General features: G+C 42.7%; 1 protein-coding gene across 1 annotated transcript in view; it reads left to right on the forward strand.

The window, feature by feature from the left end:
* PSTPIP2 (proline-serine-threonine phosphatase interacting protein 2) overlaps positions 1-16,972 on the forward strand; it is a 93,329-nt gene extending 76,357 nt beyond the window's left edge. Inside the window, exons 7-15 of the mRNA XM_003267535.4 lie at positions 223-321; positions 914-959; positions 1,927-2,006; positions 6,011-6,109; positions 8,320-8,416; positions 8,539-8,620; positions 9,750-9,784; positions 11,727-11,784; positions 15,049-16,972. Of these exons, the coding sequence (XP_003267583.1) occupies positions 223-321; positions 914-959; positions 1,927-2,006; positions 6,011-6,109; positions 8,320-8,416; positions 8,539-8,620; positions 9,750-9,784; positions 11,727-11,776 (588 nt within the window). The 3' untranslated portion in view covers positions 11,777-11,784; positions 15,049-16,972. The remainder of the gene's footprint in view (positions 1-222; positions 322-913; positions 960-1,926; positions 2,007-6,010; positions 6,110-8,319; positions 8,417-8,538; positions 8,621-9,749; positions 9,785-11,726; positions 11,785-15,048) is intronic.
* Positions 16,973-18,908: the final 1,936 nt, after the last annotated feature.

Raw genomic sequence — 18,908 nt, forward strand, 5'->3', positions numbered from 1 at the left:
TGCCGCTATTACATAATTTGAAAAAGGGCTAGAGAGAGAGAGAGTGAGCTTTCAAAGATTGATAAGAAAAAGCATCTGCCCTCTGGGAGCCCATGGCTTAGTGACAATCAGAGTGCTAATCAGTCAGCCCTGTCCATGCTGGACTTCCTGGGCCAAGGGGGCTGCATTTCAGGGTCACACTCTGTTCATTTGTTTTGGTTCTCTTTGTTCATAATGACAAAGGCAAAGAAGAACTATGAGCAGAAATGCCGGGACAAAGATGAGGCAGAACAGGCCGTCAGCCGGAATGCCAACCTGGTGAACCCGAAGCAACAAGAAAAGGTACCCGGGAGGGCTAACAACCCGAAAAATCTGAGATTGACCTATATCAGGCTAAAGCCAATTATGAATCTTCATAAGAAATGAACCTGTACCCTAAACCCCTGGCAATATCTTCCTTCACGTATTGGGGGTCTTCTGAACCTGAAAAACCACTGCCACATATTTGGGGGTTGGGAGAAGAGCGATAGAAGCATGGCTGTGAGGGAGGGAGATGGGATGATAAGAGATTGGAGGGGTTTCCCAGTTGTTTTCATTTTTCTTAAAGACTCGGCTCATGTATTCTTTGTAGTCAGGCTGCCTTTTGCTTGGGTGGATTACAAATTTAACTTTGTAAAATCTAGATATAAGATTTCTGCAACCAGAGGGCTGGGTGTGTCTTTAGGAAGACACTGGGCAAGATGCTTTATGGATATTTTCCAAGATTGATAAGATTGCAGGGCACATTGAATGATTTGCTCACGAGAGAAATGTACACAGGACTTGCACTAGACCTGGTCTCTTCACAGTTACCGCTTTTCAATCTGTTTTGCCTATGGAAGCCTTGTGCAGCATTCCCAATGCTTGCTCTTTTTTTGTTTGTTTGTTTTCACAGCTTTTTGTGAAACTGGCAACTTCAAAGACCGCAGTAGAGGACTCGGGTGAGGGGGCTGTTGCTATGGATGGGGGAGGGTTGCTGGTGGGGTTTACATTATCCTAAATGTGTCCCTGAGAAAGGGAGTTTTATATATCTTAAAGAGAGAATATATGGATATTCAGCAGGATTAGTGAGATATTAGAAGGGAAAAAGGGAGGAAGGAAGGGAGAGAGTAAGGAAGGTGGGGAGGAAAGGAAAGAAGAGGAGAGAGGAAGGGAGGGTCTATTAGAATCCCGGAAGGTGGGAGGAGGCTATGAGGACACTGTTTCTGGCCGCTGTCTGCTTAGATCTTGCTGCCTTACATGGGAGTGAGATGGTGGAGTCATGTGGTAGTGGCTTTGCAATCAGGTGCTTCCTCTGATGTATTGGGACATCTATCTAAAAGACCATTTCAGCCCCGGTAGCTCTTATCTGCTGTGAAACAGCCAAGCTGCAAGGCCTTGTTATCACTGAAATCTAAGACCCAAACCAGGCATTTGCAAAAGCTTCTAATTCCCAGAATATCCTGCAGGAAATATCCCTCATGACTGTGGTGGTTATGTACATCTTAATCTCTACATTCGAAACTAAAGTAACTTGGTGCCCCTTTAGGGCTCAAGGTAATTCTCTTCTCTGCATCCTTCATCAGACAATTTTGAAAATGAAAAGTGATGGGAAATACTGAGGTGGAATTACACAAACAAAACCCTGGCTGAGGTTTCTTATCAGCTTTGACTTCTTCCTTAGAACATTTCTTTCTCAATGTTTGGTCCAATGTTTAAAAAGAAAGTGATACCCTCCTTTGCCTGCTTCACCAAGTATGATGAGGGTGAGAGATGCAATAACTCCCAATGCTCAGAGTCCTGGGGGCCTTGTGAGCTCAGCACAACTCCGATGAGTTTCTTTTGCCATCTGAGATGAGCCTGTGGGTGTATCTGCGAGCCACCTTCCTGTCTAGTTTCTGACCCAGGTCTCTCTCCCTTCTGTTGCAGACAAAGCATACATGCTGCACATCAGCACCCTGGATAAGGTCCGAGAAGAGTGGCAGAGTGAGCACATCAAGGCCTGCGAGGTACCCGTAACCAGAAGCTGCTCAAGACTGGGATGGGTGTGGGGGGGTGTGTAACAGGAAGCTGCTCAGGACGGGGAGAAGGGGGAAGGGGGGGAGCGGGTCCAGGGTGGGGCCGGGGGGCCAGGAGGTGGGCCAGAACCTCGAGAGTCTACTTTTGTAGAAATGATCTGCCCCGATTCTCATAGAGTTACAGAGCTTGAGGGCAAATTAGAAATCAGAAATTTGGCCGGGCACGGTGGCCCATGCCTGTAATCCCAGCACTTTGGGAGGCCAAGGCGGGTGGATCACCTGAGGTCAGGAGTTCAAGACCGTCTGGCCAACATGGTGAAACCCCGTCTCTACGAAAAATACAAAAATTAGCCGGGTGTGGTGGCACACACCTGTAATCCTAGCTACTCTAGAGGCTGAGGCAAGAGAATAGCTTGAACCTGGGAGGCGGACGTTGCAGTGAGCCAAGACCACGCCATTGCACTCCAGCCTGGGTGACAGAACAAGACTCCGTCTCCAAAAAAACAAACAAACAAAAAAAGAAATCAGAAATTTAAGTGAAGAATGGAAGGAACGGGAATAGTTTTCCCCAAACCTTGTCTGCCTCATCCCCATCCTGACCATGCTGTCCAGCAATTCAAATTTTAGTCTAATGTTGGGTTAGCACAGGCATAAAATAGCTGAATCAGTTAGTGGTCGATTAAGTAATTACCTTTGGAGAGCCTTGCCTCAATAGGCTCTAAAGGGAATGCCGACAGCAAGTGATCAGGCTTTGGAGGTTTGTTTGTTTGCTTTTTGTTTTGAGTCTGGGTCTCACTCTGTCACTCAGGCTGGAGTGCAGTGGAACGATCAGAGCTTGCTGCAGCCTCAAACTCCTGAGCTCACGGGAAGTAGATGGGACTACAGGCGTGCACCACCACACCTTGTTAATTATTTATTATTTATTTTATTTTTAAAGAGACAGGGTCTTGCTATGTTGCCCAGGCTGGTCTTGAGCTCCTGGGTCTCAAGCAATCCTTCCACCTTTGCCTTCTGAGTTGCCAGGGTTACGGGCATGAGCCACCATGCCTGGCTGGAGGTTTTTTTTTTTTTTTTTTACTCTATTCATACCTTCAATTTCACCACTGCTCCCTTTCTTTTGCAGCAAATGACCTCACAATTTCCAAGAGAAAATAAAAAACATAACTTGGAAGCTTACTTAAGTTTCTGTCACCCTGCCTACACATTTTCTTCCAGTGGTTCTCAAAGTGAGGTCCTAGGATCAGTAGCATCAGCATCACCTGGGAACTTGTTAGAAATGCAGGTTCTCAGACCTACCTCAGACATACTGAATCAGAAACTCTGGAGGTAGAGCCCAGCAATCTCTGTGTTAATAAGCCTTCCAAGTGACTCTGATGCGAATTCAAGTATGAGAATCATTGACAGATACGCCTGCCCCACTCCTTTTTTCCTCTTAGCGCAGAAAAGGGGCTGTTCCTTCCTTGTTCAAGATCTTTTTTCATCCAGCTTGCCTTTCCCCACCTTCTTGGGCATAGAGAACTTGTCAACTTCTGTTATCTTGCACACAGACTCAGCTCTCTCCTAGCTTTAAAACCCACCAGTTCGGCCAGGCACAGTGGCTGCTAATGCCTGTAATCCCAGCACTTTGGGAGGACAAGGCAGGCAGATCACCTGAGTTCAGGAGTTCAAGACCAGCCTGGCCAACATAGTGAAACCCAGTCTCTACTAAAAATACAAAAATTAGCTGGGTGTGGTGGCAAGCACCTGTAATCCCAGCTACTTGGGAGGCTGAGGTGGGAAAATCACTTGAGCCCGGGAGGTGGAGGTTGCCGTGAGCTGAGATCGTGCTACTACACTCTAGCCTGGGCAACGGAGTTAGACTCCATCTCAAAAAAACCCAAAAATCAAAAAACAAAACCAGCAGTTCTTGCTTTCTATCTACAACCCCTGCTACCCCCGCCCTTCTTCACAGCCACACTTTTTGAAGGGCTTGTCTCTAAGTCCATGTTGTCCTGCCTGCCCCAGCCTGCAGCATCTGGGATTTGCTTCCCTGCAGCTGCTGTCTTGGAGGGCATCAGAATCCCTTGGCATGAGGGCCAGTGGGCCTTTGCAGTTTCTAATCTTATTTGATCTCTCTTTGCCATCTGATACTGTAGGTTATTATGCTTCTCTTAAAACACTGTTTTCTGCTTTACTTCTGTAACTCCACACTCTTAGGGGAAAGCCTAGAATGAGGCCATTTTTAAATAAGGTTTAAAAACATGTAAAGCAATATCATATACGTTTTATAGATACATACGTAGTGTAAAAACCTGCATAAAGGCCGGGTGTGGTGGCTCACACCTATAATCCCAGCACTTTCAGAGGCTGACACGGGTGGATTGCTTGAGCCCAGGAGTTCAAGACCAGCCTGGGCAGCACAGTGAAATTTTGTCTCTACAAAGAAATATAAAAATTAGCCAGGCGTGGTGGTAGAGGCCACTTGGGAACCTAAGGTGGGAGAATTGCTTGAGCCCGCGAGTTTGAGGCTGCAGTGAGCCATGAGCGCACCACTGCTCTCCAGCCTGGGTGACAAAGTGAGACCCTGTCTTAAAACAAAACAAAATAAAAACCCCCCAAAACCAAACAACAAAACAACCCCTTCCCATAAAAAACAAAAGAAAACAAAACAAACCCTGCATAGGAATGGTACAATTCAGGATAATGGCTATCTGGGGGAGGAGGAAGGTGATAGAAACTGGGTAAATCACACAGGGGCTTTTACGGAATCTGAAAAAATATGGCTGAAGTTTTTGACAAAGCTAGGTAGTTGGTATATAGGTATTTATTATACTGCCCTCTGATTCTATGTGAAATAGTCCATAACAAAAATAATGTAATATTATTAAATTATTATACTATGTTATATAGATATAAAAATGTTTAGAGGTGAAATAATGCATTTGCTTCAAAATACTCCAGAGAGTAGGGTAACTGGTAGAGGTATAGATAAAACAGAATTGGTTGTGAGTTGATAAATGTTTAAGCTGGTGATGAGTACATGGGGATTCATCATACTATCTGTACCTCTCTACTCTTGTATATGTTTGAAGTTTTGTTTTATTTTATAACAAGTTTTAAAATGTAGCAAATTTTAAAAGGCATTCCAAATTTTTTGGTTTTGAATAAAACCTATAGTATGAGATGGGAAATTGAATCAGAAACTGTGGGGGTAGAGCCCAGCAATCTCTATGCTAATAAACCTTCCAGGTGATTCTGATGTGAATTCAAGTATGAGAACCACTTATAGCTATACCTGTCCCCATCCTTTTCTCCTCATAGAGTGGAAAAGGGGCCGTGGTATATAAAAGCTATGGTATGTAAAATTCATTCATGTTAAAAATAGCTATGGTATTCAATATTTTAAAAATACACTGATATATCACATCCGCTGTTGAATAGAATACCATCTGCTTCATAGACTAGCTTGATTTTTCTAAAGGTGATATTGGTTTATATCCAAAATACTGTATCTCAGGCAATGACTTTTATTTTAACCCTTTTTTTAAGGAAAAACAATTAAACATACACAAAGATAGAAGACAAGTACACAGCCTCCCATGTACTCATCAATCAGCATCAACAGTTATGACCATCTTGCCAGTCAAACTCATTCATTCCAGGGTGGGAGGGGCAGCATTTTGAATCTGAGGCTCTGGCAGGCTGCTCAGGTGGAGATGATGTTAGATAGTTGGAAATGTCAGTAGGAACTCAGAATATTGGTATCTGGGATCATCATTACTTTTTACCCTCAGAACTATTTCCAAGCTTGTTTGTGTTACTAAGATATTAGGATTTGTTTGCATTCTTTGTGATATGAGTTTATGAGCATCCTCAGTGGTGGGGGAGAAGTATTCTAAATTGGACAATAAGTTTACAGATAACTGAAGGTTGACACTCTTTCTTAAGTCACAGCCAGCCAAAATGAACGGCCCTTTTCCTTGCATATTTATGTACATGTAGCTATTTTTCTGTAGGCATTTGAGGCTCAAGAATGTGAACGAATAAACTTCTTCCGGAATGCATTGTGGTTACATGTGAATCAGCTGTCACAACAATGTGTCACCAGTGATGAAGTAAGTCAGAGGCATCCACTGAGGATTGTCGGGTGCATGTTGGATACATTAGAGTAGAAAGAACTATAGATATTGATTGGTTCACTTCGCCCTTGGTGAGGTAAGGTGACTTGCCTAAGGCCATACAGTGAGTTGATAGAAGGATGCAGATAACATGTAACCTGACTCCTGGCTCATTTGACCATGATTTTCTCATTAAGAGATTCATGGCTGGGAGCGGTGGTTCACTCCTGTAATCCCAGAACTTTGGGAGGCTGAGGCGGGTGGATCCCCCGAGGTCAGGAGTTTGAGACCAGCCTGACCAACATGGTGAAACCCTGTCTCTACTAAAAATGCAAAAATTAGCTGGGCATGGTGGTGCACCCCTGTAATCCCAGCTACTCAGGGGGCTGAGGTGGGAGAATTGCTTGAACCCAGGAGGCGGAGGCTGCAGTGAGCCGAGATCGCATCACTGCACTCAGCCTGGGGGACAGTGTGATACCCTATCTCAATAAAAAAAAAAAAGAAATTGATAGTTAGGGCACAAAAAATTCAGAGTTAGGGCAGGAGAACAGATAGAACCCAAATAGAGTTTCATGTACAGAAGACAGATATCACAGCATGTATGTGCATTCCAGACACAGCTCGATTCTGGAATGGGGTCACTCCAGGACAGGACACTGACTCTTTCCCAGGCTAATGGTTGCTCCAGGGCTCAGACTTACCTCAACAGCATTCCCTGGTCCATTATCCAGGCTTAACCTGTACACAGCAATAGTAATGGGCTCCCCACATCTCAGAGGCATCAAATCAAGTTACCACAACCTTCTTTGCTAAGGAGTAGCCACCCTCACATTAGATGAGACATTCACCTTAGAAGAACAGCTAAACACCCAGAAAACTAATAGGATTGAATGGAAAACTCTTCTTTAAGTAATTGTCTTTGCATTTCTGTGTGGCATTGGTCTTGTGCCGTAGGATTTAATATCTACTTTTTGGTTCCATCAGTATTTTAAAAAAATTTCAGCCAAGGCTGGGCGTGGTGGCTCACACTTGTAATCCCAGCACTTTAGGAGGCCGAGGTGGGCAGATTACCTGAGGTCGGGAGTTAGAGCCAGCCCAGCCAACATGGTGAAACCCCGTCTCTACTAAAAATACAAAAATTAGCCAGGCATGGTGGCACATAGTGCCAGCTACTTGGGGGGCTGAGACAGGAGAATCGCTTGAACCCAGGAGGCAGAGGTTGCAGTGAGCCAAGATTGTGCCACTGCACTCCAGCCTGGGCAACAGAGTGAGACTCCATCTCAAGAAAAGAAAAAAAAATTCAGCCAATGCTTTTGTCCTGCCACAAAGATACATTTTCTGTCATCTTTAAAAAATTAATAGCAGATGTAGGCTGGGCACAGCAGCTTACACCTGTAATCCCAGCACTTTGGGAGGCCAAGGCGGGCGGATTGCCTGTGGTCAGGAGTTCGAGACTAGTCTGGCCAACGTGGTGAAACCCCGTCTCTACTAAAAATACAAAAAAAATTAGCCGGGCATGGTGGCGTGCGCCTGTAATCCCAGCTACTTCGGAGGCTGAGGCAGGGGAATTCTTCAACCAGGGAGGTGGAGGTTGCAGTGAGCCAAGATTGCACCACTGCACTGCAGGCTGGGTGACAGAGCGAGACTCTGTCTAAAAAATAATAATAAAATAAAAAATTAAAAATTAATAGCAGATATGCATCAGAGAAAAGCTCTAATGTGAATCTGGGACTTTGGAATGTGTTCTTTTTTTTTTCAAAACAAGAAAATTTGGAAGAGTCAGCTCTCTATCAAACCCATGGTTTTTTTTGTTTGTTTGTTTGTTTGTTTGTTTGTTTGTTTTTTGAGACAGAGTCTTGCACTGTCACCTGGGGTTGGAGCGCAATGGTGCGATCTCAGCTCACTGCAACCTCCGCCTCCCGGGTTCAAGTGATTCTCGTGCCTCAGCCTCCCAAGTAGCTGAGATTACAGGTGCCTGCCACCATGCCTGGCTAATTTTTTGTATTTTAAACAGAGATGGGGTTTCACTATGTTGGCCAGGCTGGTCTCAAACTCCTGACCTTGTGATCCACCCGCCTCAGCCTCCCAAAATGCTGGGATTACAGACATGAGCCGCTGCGCCCCACCTCAAACCCATGTTTTTAAGGAGCTGTGTCACAATGATCTCAACATACCTCTACCTGTTAATTGACCTTCTTTTTTATTAGATGTACGAACAAGTCCGAAAGAGTTTAGAAATGTGCAGCATTCAGAAGGACATTGAATACTTTGTGAATCAACGCAAAACTGGACAGATTCCACCAGGTGAATGGGGCGGTGGGGTGGGGAGTGTTATTTACACAATTCTATTAGCCTTTCTTGTTAGATGTCATTAAGGATGAAAGACGCCTGCCTCTTCATGTCCTGTTTCTTGGTGACTCTCCTAGCACCCATCATGTATGAGAATTTCTACTCCTCCCAGAAGAATGCAGTCCCACCAGGAAAGGCTACAGCGCCTAACTTGGCAAGGTAATAGCCAGCTGCCTGTCACAGGAAGAAAAATACTTTTAGCAAACGTTGTTATCATGAATGTTCTAAGACATGTTAGAATTGGAACATGTCTACTACTGCATCTGCTTAATGAGGCTGCTTGCTTTTTGGAAATAGTATTTTTAGGAAAAATATTAAGGGGATTTTAATAGTCATAGTTCAGGGAGGAGTATATCATGGCTGAACTTGATCATTATTATTCATGTATGAATCCTATACTTTACTTACAGCCTGTAGAAAGCAGGGGTCAGCAAACTATGGCCCCGGAGAGTTAAATCCATTTTTATAGGGCCTGTGAGTTAAGAATAGTCTTTACATTTTTAAATGGCTGGAAAAAAGTCAAGACGATACTATTTTGTGACATGTGAGAATTATTTGCATTTCAAATTTCAGTGTCCCTCTATCAAGTTGTATGGGCACACAAGCACCCTCACTCACTGAGGTTTTGTCTATGGCTGCTTTGCCACTAGAGTTGAATAGAGTTGCAAGACAGATGGTATGTGGCCAGCAAAGTCTAAATCATTTACTGCTTGGTCCTTTACTAAGAAAGTTCGCTGCCGTTCATGTAAAGGATGCTGCGGGAAGAGAAACTTCTGTTTGACATAGTCAGCTTGTAGTCTAAGCTTTTGAATTTTCACTCCAGTTTTATTAAAGATGGGGAGTGCCTGGGAAGGATTGCATGATCATTATCAATATTTAAGCATGTCAGGCACTGTTCAAAACAGTTAGTGTGAATTAGCTGATTTAATCCCCACAACGAGGTAGGAGCTGTTTATACTTCCTATTTTACTTATGAGGATGCGGATGTTCAAGGCACTCAGGAAGTCTTTCCCACACAGCTAAGATTTTAATCCTGCCAGTCCGGGTTGTGGGGATAAGGCTTTGTGCTCCTAATCACTATGCATGCTGCCTCTTGCCATAATATAATGTCTGCAACTTAGATTTCCGTAGGTCAGTGCTACAGATCATTTGCTTTAGGTGAGCTTTCTTGACCATCCAGTGCAGAAACCAGATCTGATTAGAGTACAATAGGCTTGTAGCAAGAAGTAAAAAAATTATAAAAATAACAAGAATTTATCTAAAATACTTTGGTTTTCATTTCTTACAGGAGAGGACCCCTCCCAATTCCTAAAAGTTCACCAGGTATGCCACTAAAAAAGGTCTTTTGAAATTCTTATATTGCAAGGCAGGCAGATCACTTGAGGTCAGGAGTTCAAGACCAGCCTGGCCAACATGGTGAAACTCTGTCTCCACTAAAAATACAAAAATTAGCTGGGTGTGGTGGCGCGTGCCTGTAATCCCAGCTACTCAGGAGGTTGAGGCATGAGAATTGTTTGAACCTGGGAGGTGAAGGATGCAGTGAGCTGAGATTGCACCACTGCCCTCCAGCCTGGGTGACAGAGTCAAACTGTGCCCAAAAAAAAAAAAAAAAAAACAACCCACGAAATTCTTATATTGGGTTTTCTTTAAATAGCTAGAACTTTGAAATAAAGGGAATGAAAGGATTAAATAGAATCAAATTCCCAAGAGAATGAGTCTATATTAGAATCTTACTATAATACTACTTGTCACAGAGTGGAATATGATAATTGGTGGTCTATTTTATAGCTTATCCAAGATAATTCAGTTACTGAAATACCAAAATAAACTTATTGCAAGCAAATTTTACCTAAATGATTATTTCAACTTGGACTGTGAGAACAGCAGAACTGAGATATAGTTCCCCTTGGATTACATAGAAATACAATTTATAGAAGGCATGGACGTCAAGAAACATGTCCCTTAATGTTATCTTTAATGAGACCTTTCACTAATCACAATAGTCTCTTTCTTTCTTTGAACTCCTATGATACCTCTGGGAGAAGTACACATCTTAGCACTTCTTATTAGTTGTATGGGATGTGAGGGCAGTCTGGCTGCAACATCTGTCAGCCCATTGATTGCTAGGGTTGATTCGGCGCATCTGGCTGGCTAGGTGGGTGTCCCCTTCCTCCCTCACTAGTCCATGTGCATCCCTCCTGAAGCTATGTGCTCAAAGAGGACGACCATTCTTGATAGAGGAGGGCCAGTCTTTGGTCAAGAGTATACGAGTAGCTGCATTCCCCTGCAGCTACTCCAAACAAGCTCTCGTTAGTTGTATGCCTTGAATAATAATAAGATCCCAAGGTCAGGTACAACTTTGTCTTCTCTATTACTCACAACACCCGACACAGTTCTGAGTACATAGTAGATATTCAACATGTATTTATTATTTGAGTAAAGAAAAGATATACCTATCCATGTTCAAGACAATGAGTGTATTAGTCTGTTTACATGCTGCTGATAAAGACATACCTGAGACTGGGAAGAAAAAAAGGCTTAATTGGACTTACAGTTCCACATGGCTGGGGAAGCCTCAGAATCATGGCAGGAGGTGAACGGCACTTCTTACATGGTGGTGGCAAGAGAAAATGAAGAAGATGCAAAAGTGGAAACCACTGATAAAACCATCAGATCTCGTGAGACTTATTCACTACCACGACAACATTGTGGGGGAAACCGCCCCCTTGATTCAAATTAACTCCCACTGGGTCCTTCCCACAACAGGTGGAAATTTTGGGAGATACAATTCAAGATGAGATTTGGGTGGGGACACAGAGTCAAAACCTATCAATAAGGGAGGAGGACAGCTTATGCTGCACTTTACAGTTCACTAAAAATTTAGCGATGGAAAAAAAAATGTAGTGGCTGAAATTATATCTTTGAACTATATGAAGATTTAAGGTATTTTATTTCTTGTTGTTTTAGAATTACCACTTGGTAATGTAGGATGCTATTTCTGTCCATTTTTAAAGATGATTTTACTGTGGGTACTGTACCTGAGCATGGATGAAAGAGGGCAAAGAAGTCAGAATAGTGATTTCCAGAATGTCCTCTGGTTTGGAGTCGTGACTACCATTTATAGTTTTTGTTGGCAGATCTATTTTCTTCTTACAAAAGGATAGACACCAGAATCTGTAAGTGAAATGCCCTGGCTTGAAAAGGGCTGAGATCTTATTATGAAAAATTGATGTTACTGTTGTTTTCTGTGTTCTGCCTTTTGCAGATGATCCCGATTACTCTTTGGTTAATGACTACAGTTTGCTCTATCAGTAAAATCAATGGTAAGAACCTTTATTTTTCACATAATTGAGTCCTGTGTAGACTGGTAATTGTGCTATTGAAGCCTTTGAAGCTTCTTTACAACACTACCACAAACTAGCAAGGCCTTGCATCAGGCAGGCACACTGGCCAGCATGCTGTCCCTTCAGGACACCTCTCTGGATCCCACAGCTGGAAGCAGACTGGAGACCCTTCCATACCTATTTGAATGAGGTTATTTTTCCTTCATTGATTATTCCATAGTAACTCTTTATCTGCTTGTTTTTTTTTTTTTTTTTGTTTCGAGGCAGAGTCTCGCTCTGTCACCCAGGCTGGAGTGCAGTGGTGCGATCTCAGCTCACTGCAATCTCCACCTCCTGGGTTCAAGTGATCCTCCCACCTTAGCCTCTTGAGTAGCTAGGATTACAGGCACGCACCACCACACCCAGCTAATATTTTTTGTATTTTTAGTAGAAACAGGGCTTCACCATGTTGGCCAGGCTGGTCTTGAACTCCTGACCTCAAGTGATCTGCCTGCCTCAGCCTCCCAAAGTGCTGGGATTACAGGCATGAGTCACCATGCCCAGCCCTCTTTCTCTGCTCTTATTAAGCTCTTTTATGGTTATTACACACCTGGATTTAAGGCAGTGCTCATCAACAAAACACACATCATCCTCACTGTTAAAGTAATTTAGATTTTAGTTTACTCTCTCACCATCTAAAAGAGGAAAAGTCAAATAAAAAGAAGTGCAAATGATATCACACTCACCATACACACAAGGTCATCATAGAGGTCATCCTGCAGATTATTAATGCTCTGAACAAGCAAACCATGAGGATTCTTAGAAGAAGACTGAACACTGCTAAGCCAACTGCAGCTGCAAAGATGTACTGCATGGTGACTCTTGTTCTTAGGCACTCAGGTGCTTGGAACATTCTCCAAGTCAAAATCATTCTTCACAGATGTGAAGAAATGCCTCAGAAGCCAAAGTAGCGATACTAAAAAAAACTCTTCATAAAGTATCATTCTTTTACCCCAATGGGCTTATCTTGGGGTAAAAGAATTATATAGGTATATGCAAGCCAAGAAAAGGTCTGAAGAGATATATTTCTAAACAGGTAATATTTTTCCTTTCTGTTTTTGAATTTGTCTGCAATGAAAATGTGTTACTACTTTGACTAAAAACTGTTTTAAAGAGTTGATCCACTTACATATTCCTGATCTCAGTGTGGACTGAGCTACGCATCTGAATTACACGTCTTTGCATTTCTTGTTAGTTGTATGCCCTGGATAACAGTATCAGAAGACAAAGTGGCAGGCAGTGGTGGGTGGGATGCCAGAAGTCAACGGAGAAAGGCAACAGCCTCTCTCTCACCCTTCCTGGTTTGGTGTTGGTTACATATACCGTCGTTTATGAACCTAAACAGATTTTAACAGTGCTCCAGGGTGATTTTCTATAGTGTTCTATACCACCAAAGTGAGCACATCAAACATTGTTTGTCTCCGGTCCTCTAAAAACACCTACTTTGTGACTTACAGCCAACTGGCTATCTAGGACAGATGCCAATTTGTCCTAATTACATAAAAATAATCAGCTAATGACGGGGCACAGTGGCTCACGCCTGTAATCCCAGCACTTTGGGAGGCTGAGGCAGGTGGATCACTTGAGACCAGCCTAGTCAACGTGGTGAAACCCCGTCTCTACTAAAACAACAACAACAAAAATACAAAAAATTAGCCAGGCATGGTGGCAGGCACCTGTAGCCCCAGCTACTCAGGACCCCGAGGCAGGAGAATCACTTGAACCCAGGAGGTGGAGGTTGTAGTGAGCTGAGATTGTGCCACTGTACTCCAGCCTGGGCGACAGAGCGAGATTCAGTCTAAAAAAAAAAAAAGAATCAGCTAGTTTCTATTATATTTAAACATAAGTCCTTAAATTGCTTAATATAATTGCTTAATATATTTAATATTTAAGCAACTTTGCTATAAAATATATGGAACTTGAAGACATAAAGTACCCTGTTCTCTAACTACATATAACATCGGACCTACAAATCTACAAATATAGTCTTTACAATCAGTCATCATTCTTCTTCGTTTCATAAACCTCCCTCTTTCTCATGGAAAGGGGCAAGGCCCTATTTAGAGGCAGAATGGAAACCTGTTAAATAAATAACTTGGAATTCAGAGGTGGCACGTGCTCTCTGGAGCACTGTGTAGATGATGGGCAGGTCATTGGCAGTCCTAAGTGTTTCTTTTTATTTTTTACCTCTTTTCTGTCCTTACTTGTTTGAGTAAAGAACATATTCTAGTAGCTTAATAGTACCACTTGACCCAACAACTGTAGTTCCTCAGAGTCTAAGAGTGTGATGTTTGAATGCAAGATGCTAGTGCCAACACATGTACTTGAGTTATATCATTTCACTGGAGTTCACTGGAATCTGTGCCAGTTCAATGAGTTGGGGTTCAACATATACACCAATTTCAGAAAATTTTAGAAAAGGGAGTATACAACACATTCATATTCAGTATACAACATATATTGAATTTCAGAAAATTTTAAAGAAGGAAGTTTAATTTAGTGAATAACTTACTAAGCAACTTATCACAACAATTAAAATAGTTTGAATGAACTTTTGGAAAATAAGTTTAAACAGGGTCCCGGCACGGTGGCTCATGCCTGTAATTCTAGCACTTTGGGAGGCCAAGGTGGGCGGATCACCCGAGGTCATGAGTTTGAGACCAGCCTGGCCAACATGGTGAAACCCTATCTCTGCTAAAAATACAAAAACTAGCCAGGCACGGTGGCAGGTGCCTGTAATCCCAGCTACTTGGGAGGCTGAGGCAGGAGAATCACTTGAACTTGGGAGGCAGAGGTTGCAGTGAGCTGACATTGAACCACTGCACTCCAGCCTGGGTAACACAGCAAGACTGTCTCAAAAAAAAAAAAAAAAAATTTAAACAGGAAGAGTTAGGAATTTGTGATTTGTTTTGTAGTTGTTGATTTTAGCCGCTATTCCTGTTGTTAATTCTAACATGTTTAGGTAAAGATAGATTGAAAATTTCAAATTTAAAATATGTATAAAAATGTAAATGTATGTATTATTTACCATAAAGCAATGCTGTTATCATCACATTCCATTTCTCATCGCTTGGAATACCCATTCCTCACCATTTGTTTTCCTTGGCCTGCACCCTTATTCTTGTTGAATATACTCTCAAGGTAGGAGAGAGTGTTGACAAGCACTGTTCATTCAAATGAAATTTCTTTGTTATTTTCTTTCAGAAACCAGAACTTTTTCCGGCTAGTGCTTCTATGACATGGAAAGGGCACCCAGAGCAGCAGGACCTATAGCCACGTTATGTCAGTCATGAAGACTTTGAAGTGAACCCTTGCTATAATTTTTCAGAGATTTAAAATTTATGGTAGACATTTAGGACAACATAAGCAAGTAGAGTTCTGCAGTTTTTTGAAGTTTACAAATTGCCCCATTCTGAAGAATTGTTCTTTCCCAGTTACTCAGGTTGTGAATGAATTAGGTTTTCAACATGGAAAGCATGAAATCCACTTCTGGATTTGGAGCGTCCACTTGAGGAGCCGAGGTGGCAGCAGAGGATTCTGAGCCACCAGATGCAGTAGTGGCTCCTTTGGCTTTGGGCAGCCTGGCTGTGGAGTTTCCATGGCGACACACAGCCTCAGTGGTGCAAGATTTAAAATTACCTTCCTTTTTGGCTGGAAGACTTAGAAGCCACCTGATCATACTTTCTCATTTTACAGATGAGGAAACAAAGCCTACAAGTGTGAAATTAATTTCCTTACAGTTTTCCTAGCTGATTAGGGACAGAACCACAACTAGAGCCCGAGCCCAACCCACATCACTATTCTTCTAACCCTTCCTGGAGTTGTGATGCTCATGCTGAAATTTAAGATGCCAAATATTTTTGCCAGCACTTTCTCAATTGGGAAAATCACCAGGGTTTAAATTTCAGATTTATTTTTATGTGGATCCCTGTGTATACTGAACTACAGAGCATGATGTTTAATCTAATTTAAGGAGCCACTGATTGTAAAACATGCCATTATTTTATGTTGCACTAAGAAGGTGGGGTCGAGGAGTTGCCAATAAACTTGGGACAGACCATTGATGGCCAAGCCCATTTGAATTTAAGATGCTAAAGTATGAAAAAAAATACATTCTAGAATCAATGAAATACCATATTTTGATTCCATTCCTCAAGATAATTTTAGAGTTACAAAACCAGTCCTCAATTTTGGGTCTTCACAGAGAACCTTTCCCTGCTAGACCCCAGAATTTTAAATGCATCCATCTTACACTTTCACAAATATTTGGGTTATCCTTTTTCACTCACAAACAGCAGGGAGGTCATGCACTTTTTGTACAACATCTGTGCACTGTGAGAAAATGGTACCTTTTAGTTATTGACAAGTTAAAATAGCACTCTCAGTTTTTCAGTATTACAGAGAGCAAATAGTTTCCTCTCCTGCTCTGTGCAGTAGCTTTTCCAGAACTATGGACAAATTGATCAGAAGAAGACTGATTATTTCCTCATCTTTTCTTTTCTTTTTTTTTTTTTTTTGAAACAGAGTCTTGCTCTGTCCCCCAGGCTGGAGTGCAGTGGCACGATCTCAGCTCACTGCAACCTCTGCCTCCTGGGTTCAAGTGATTCTCCTGCCTCAGCCGTCCAAGTAGCTGGGATTACAGGCATCCGCCACCACACCTGGCTAATTTTTTTGTATTTTTAGTAGAGATGGGATTTCACCATATTTGCCATGTTGGTCTTGAACTCCTTATCTCAGGTGATCCACCTGCCTTGGCCTCCCAAAGTGCTGGGATTACAGGCGTGAGCCACTGCGCCCGGCCTATTTCCCCACCTTTCATGTAAGGTGCTACTGAACATGACAGCTTCTTGTCATGACAGGAAACTTGCATCAGTTGGATATCCTTTTGAGAAACTGAATTTTGCAAAGGGCCAAATTTCCCCAAACTGAACGGGCTCAGGAAATGTTCCTTTACACTCAGAACATTCTATTTTTAAGTATATTATTTATTGTTGGCAGTTCCTCAGGGATTTCCCTTTTCTCTGTATTGGTCAGTGTAGTTGATGTAAAACCGTTTTGTGGATGGAAAATATTTTTATTTTATTGCTCTTTTAGTTTGGTAGGTTAAATAAAGGTTCTTGGTAATTTGAGATTTGCTTCGTATTTTTGTGTTGACCATATCGCTCTTGGAAGCTTTATTTGATCCCTTGCCACATTTGTGATTGTTAGGTTTCAAAAAGACAAATCGCTGGTCAGGGAAGCCAAATGGAGATGGTGCCGAACTACTTTGTACTAATCCTTCAGAGGTCAATTGCAGTGTTACTTCCTCTGGGAGACACCATCTGTGCCTTCAGACTAGGTTGGATCCTACTACTGCATGTCTCCCCCTTCCATTTTCCTTGTTATGATATGATTCACTCTTGAAATTAATTGTTCAAAGCCTGTCTTCCTTTTTAGACTGGAACCCCAATGGTAGCAGGGCCGTTGTCTATTCTTTTTCCTGCTGTATCTCCAGCACCTGGCACATAGTAGAGACTATGAAAGAATTAGTGGCCCATAAGAAAACATAGCTAGAGAAACAACCGCTTGAAAGAGAAATAAGGAGTGCAAAGTGAGTGAAGCCAAATGAGTACATGTGTTAAATTTAGTAAATCTGAGCTATTCTATAGACTGTTGGTATATTAATTTGGGTTGCATCAGAAGCAGACCCCGAGATAAGGATTTGTGTAGAAGTACATTTTCCAGAAAGTGCCAGTATGGAAGTGGGGAAGCCAGATAGGGAAAGGAAGAAAGGCAAAAAAAGCGTGCATTATCAAGTAAGCTACATGGCAGGCAGCTGGAGCTTACTCTTGTTGAAGACTCCCAGGAAACAGTGCAGAACACACAACTGGGGCTGGGCGTGGTGTAATCCCAGCACTTTGGGAGGCCGAGGCAGGTGGATCACCTGAGGTCAGGAGTTCGGGACCAGCTTGGCCAACATGGTGAAATCCTGTCTCTATTAAAAATTAAAAAATTAGCTGGGCATGGTGTGCATGCCTGTAATCCCAGCTACTCAGGAGGCTGAGGCAGAAGAATTGCTTGAACCCGGGAGGTGGAGGTTGCAGTAAGCCAAGATCGCGCCACTGCACTCCAGCATGGGCAACAGAGCAAGACTCCGTCTCAAGAAAACAAAAACAAAAACAAAACAAAACAAAAAGAACACACACACACTTAAGAGATATTGCACTAAGCCACAAGGGAGCTGGAGTATTTATTCACCAACTTCTGTCAGTCACTGGTTGCGGAATGCTCCTAGGAGGCATTAATTTCCCAGCACTTCTGGGCTGCCTCCAACGCTGGAGAATGGGAACAATCTGAGAGGGTCCTTAGGCAGGAACACAGTTCCTGACAGTTGGAACTGTGTGTTTAAGGAATTGAGAGGTACTGAAGGGATGTGGATGGGGCATTGATAGCATCTGACCCCACATAGTTCAGATGCATCCATACCCCACTTTTTACTCCATCCTATCACTACTTCTTCAAGTCCAAACTTCCAAACACACACACACACACACACACACACACACACACACACACACACACACATAAATGAAACAGCAGGACCAGCTGTATTTCCTGTTCTTACAGATAATTTTAAATTCATAATTGATATTCATCATCTCCTTCCTCCCCCTCCTATTATGGATGAATCGTGCACCCCACCTTCACATAGAATTCATATGTTGAAGTCCCAGCTGCCAGCCAGTACTTCAGAATGTTTGGAGATAGAGCCTTTAAAGAGGTGATTAAATTGAAGGGAGGCCGTTGAGGTGGGGCCCTAATCCTAGTGATTGGTGTTCTTCTAAGAAGAGGAAGAGGCCAGACGCGATGGCTCATGCCTGTAATCTCAGCACTTTGAGACGCCAAGGCTGGCAGATCGCTTGAGGTCAGGAGTTTGAGACCAGCCTGGCCGACATGGTGAAGCCCCATCTCTACTAAAATACAAAAATTAGCCGGGTGTGGTGGCAGGCACCTGTAATCCCAGCTACTCAGGAGGCTAAGGCAGGAGAATCACTTGAACCCCGGAAGCAGAGGTTGCAGTGAGC

Source organism: Nomascus leucogenys, chromosome 4, assembly GCF_006542625.1.
Source record: "Nomascus leucogenys isolate Asia chromosome 4, Asia_NLE_v1, whole genome shotgun sequence".
Lineage (NCBI taxonomy): Eukaryota > Metazoa > Chordata > Mammalia > Primates > Hylobatidae > Nomascus > Nomascus leucogenys.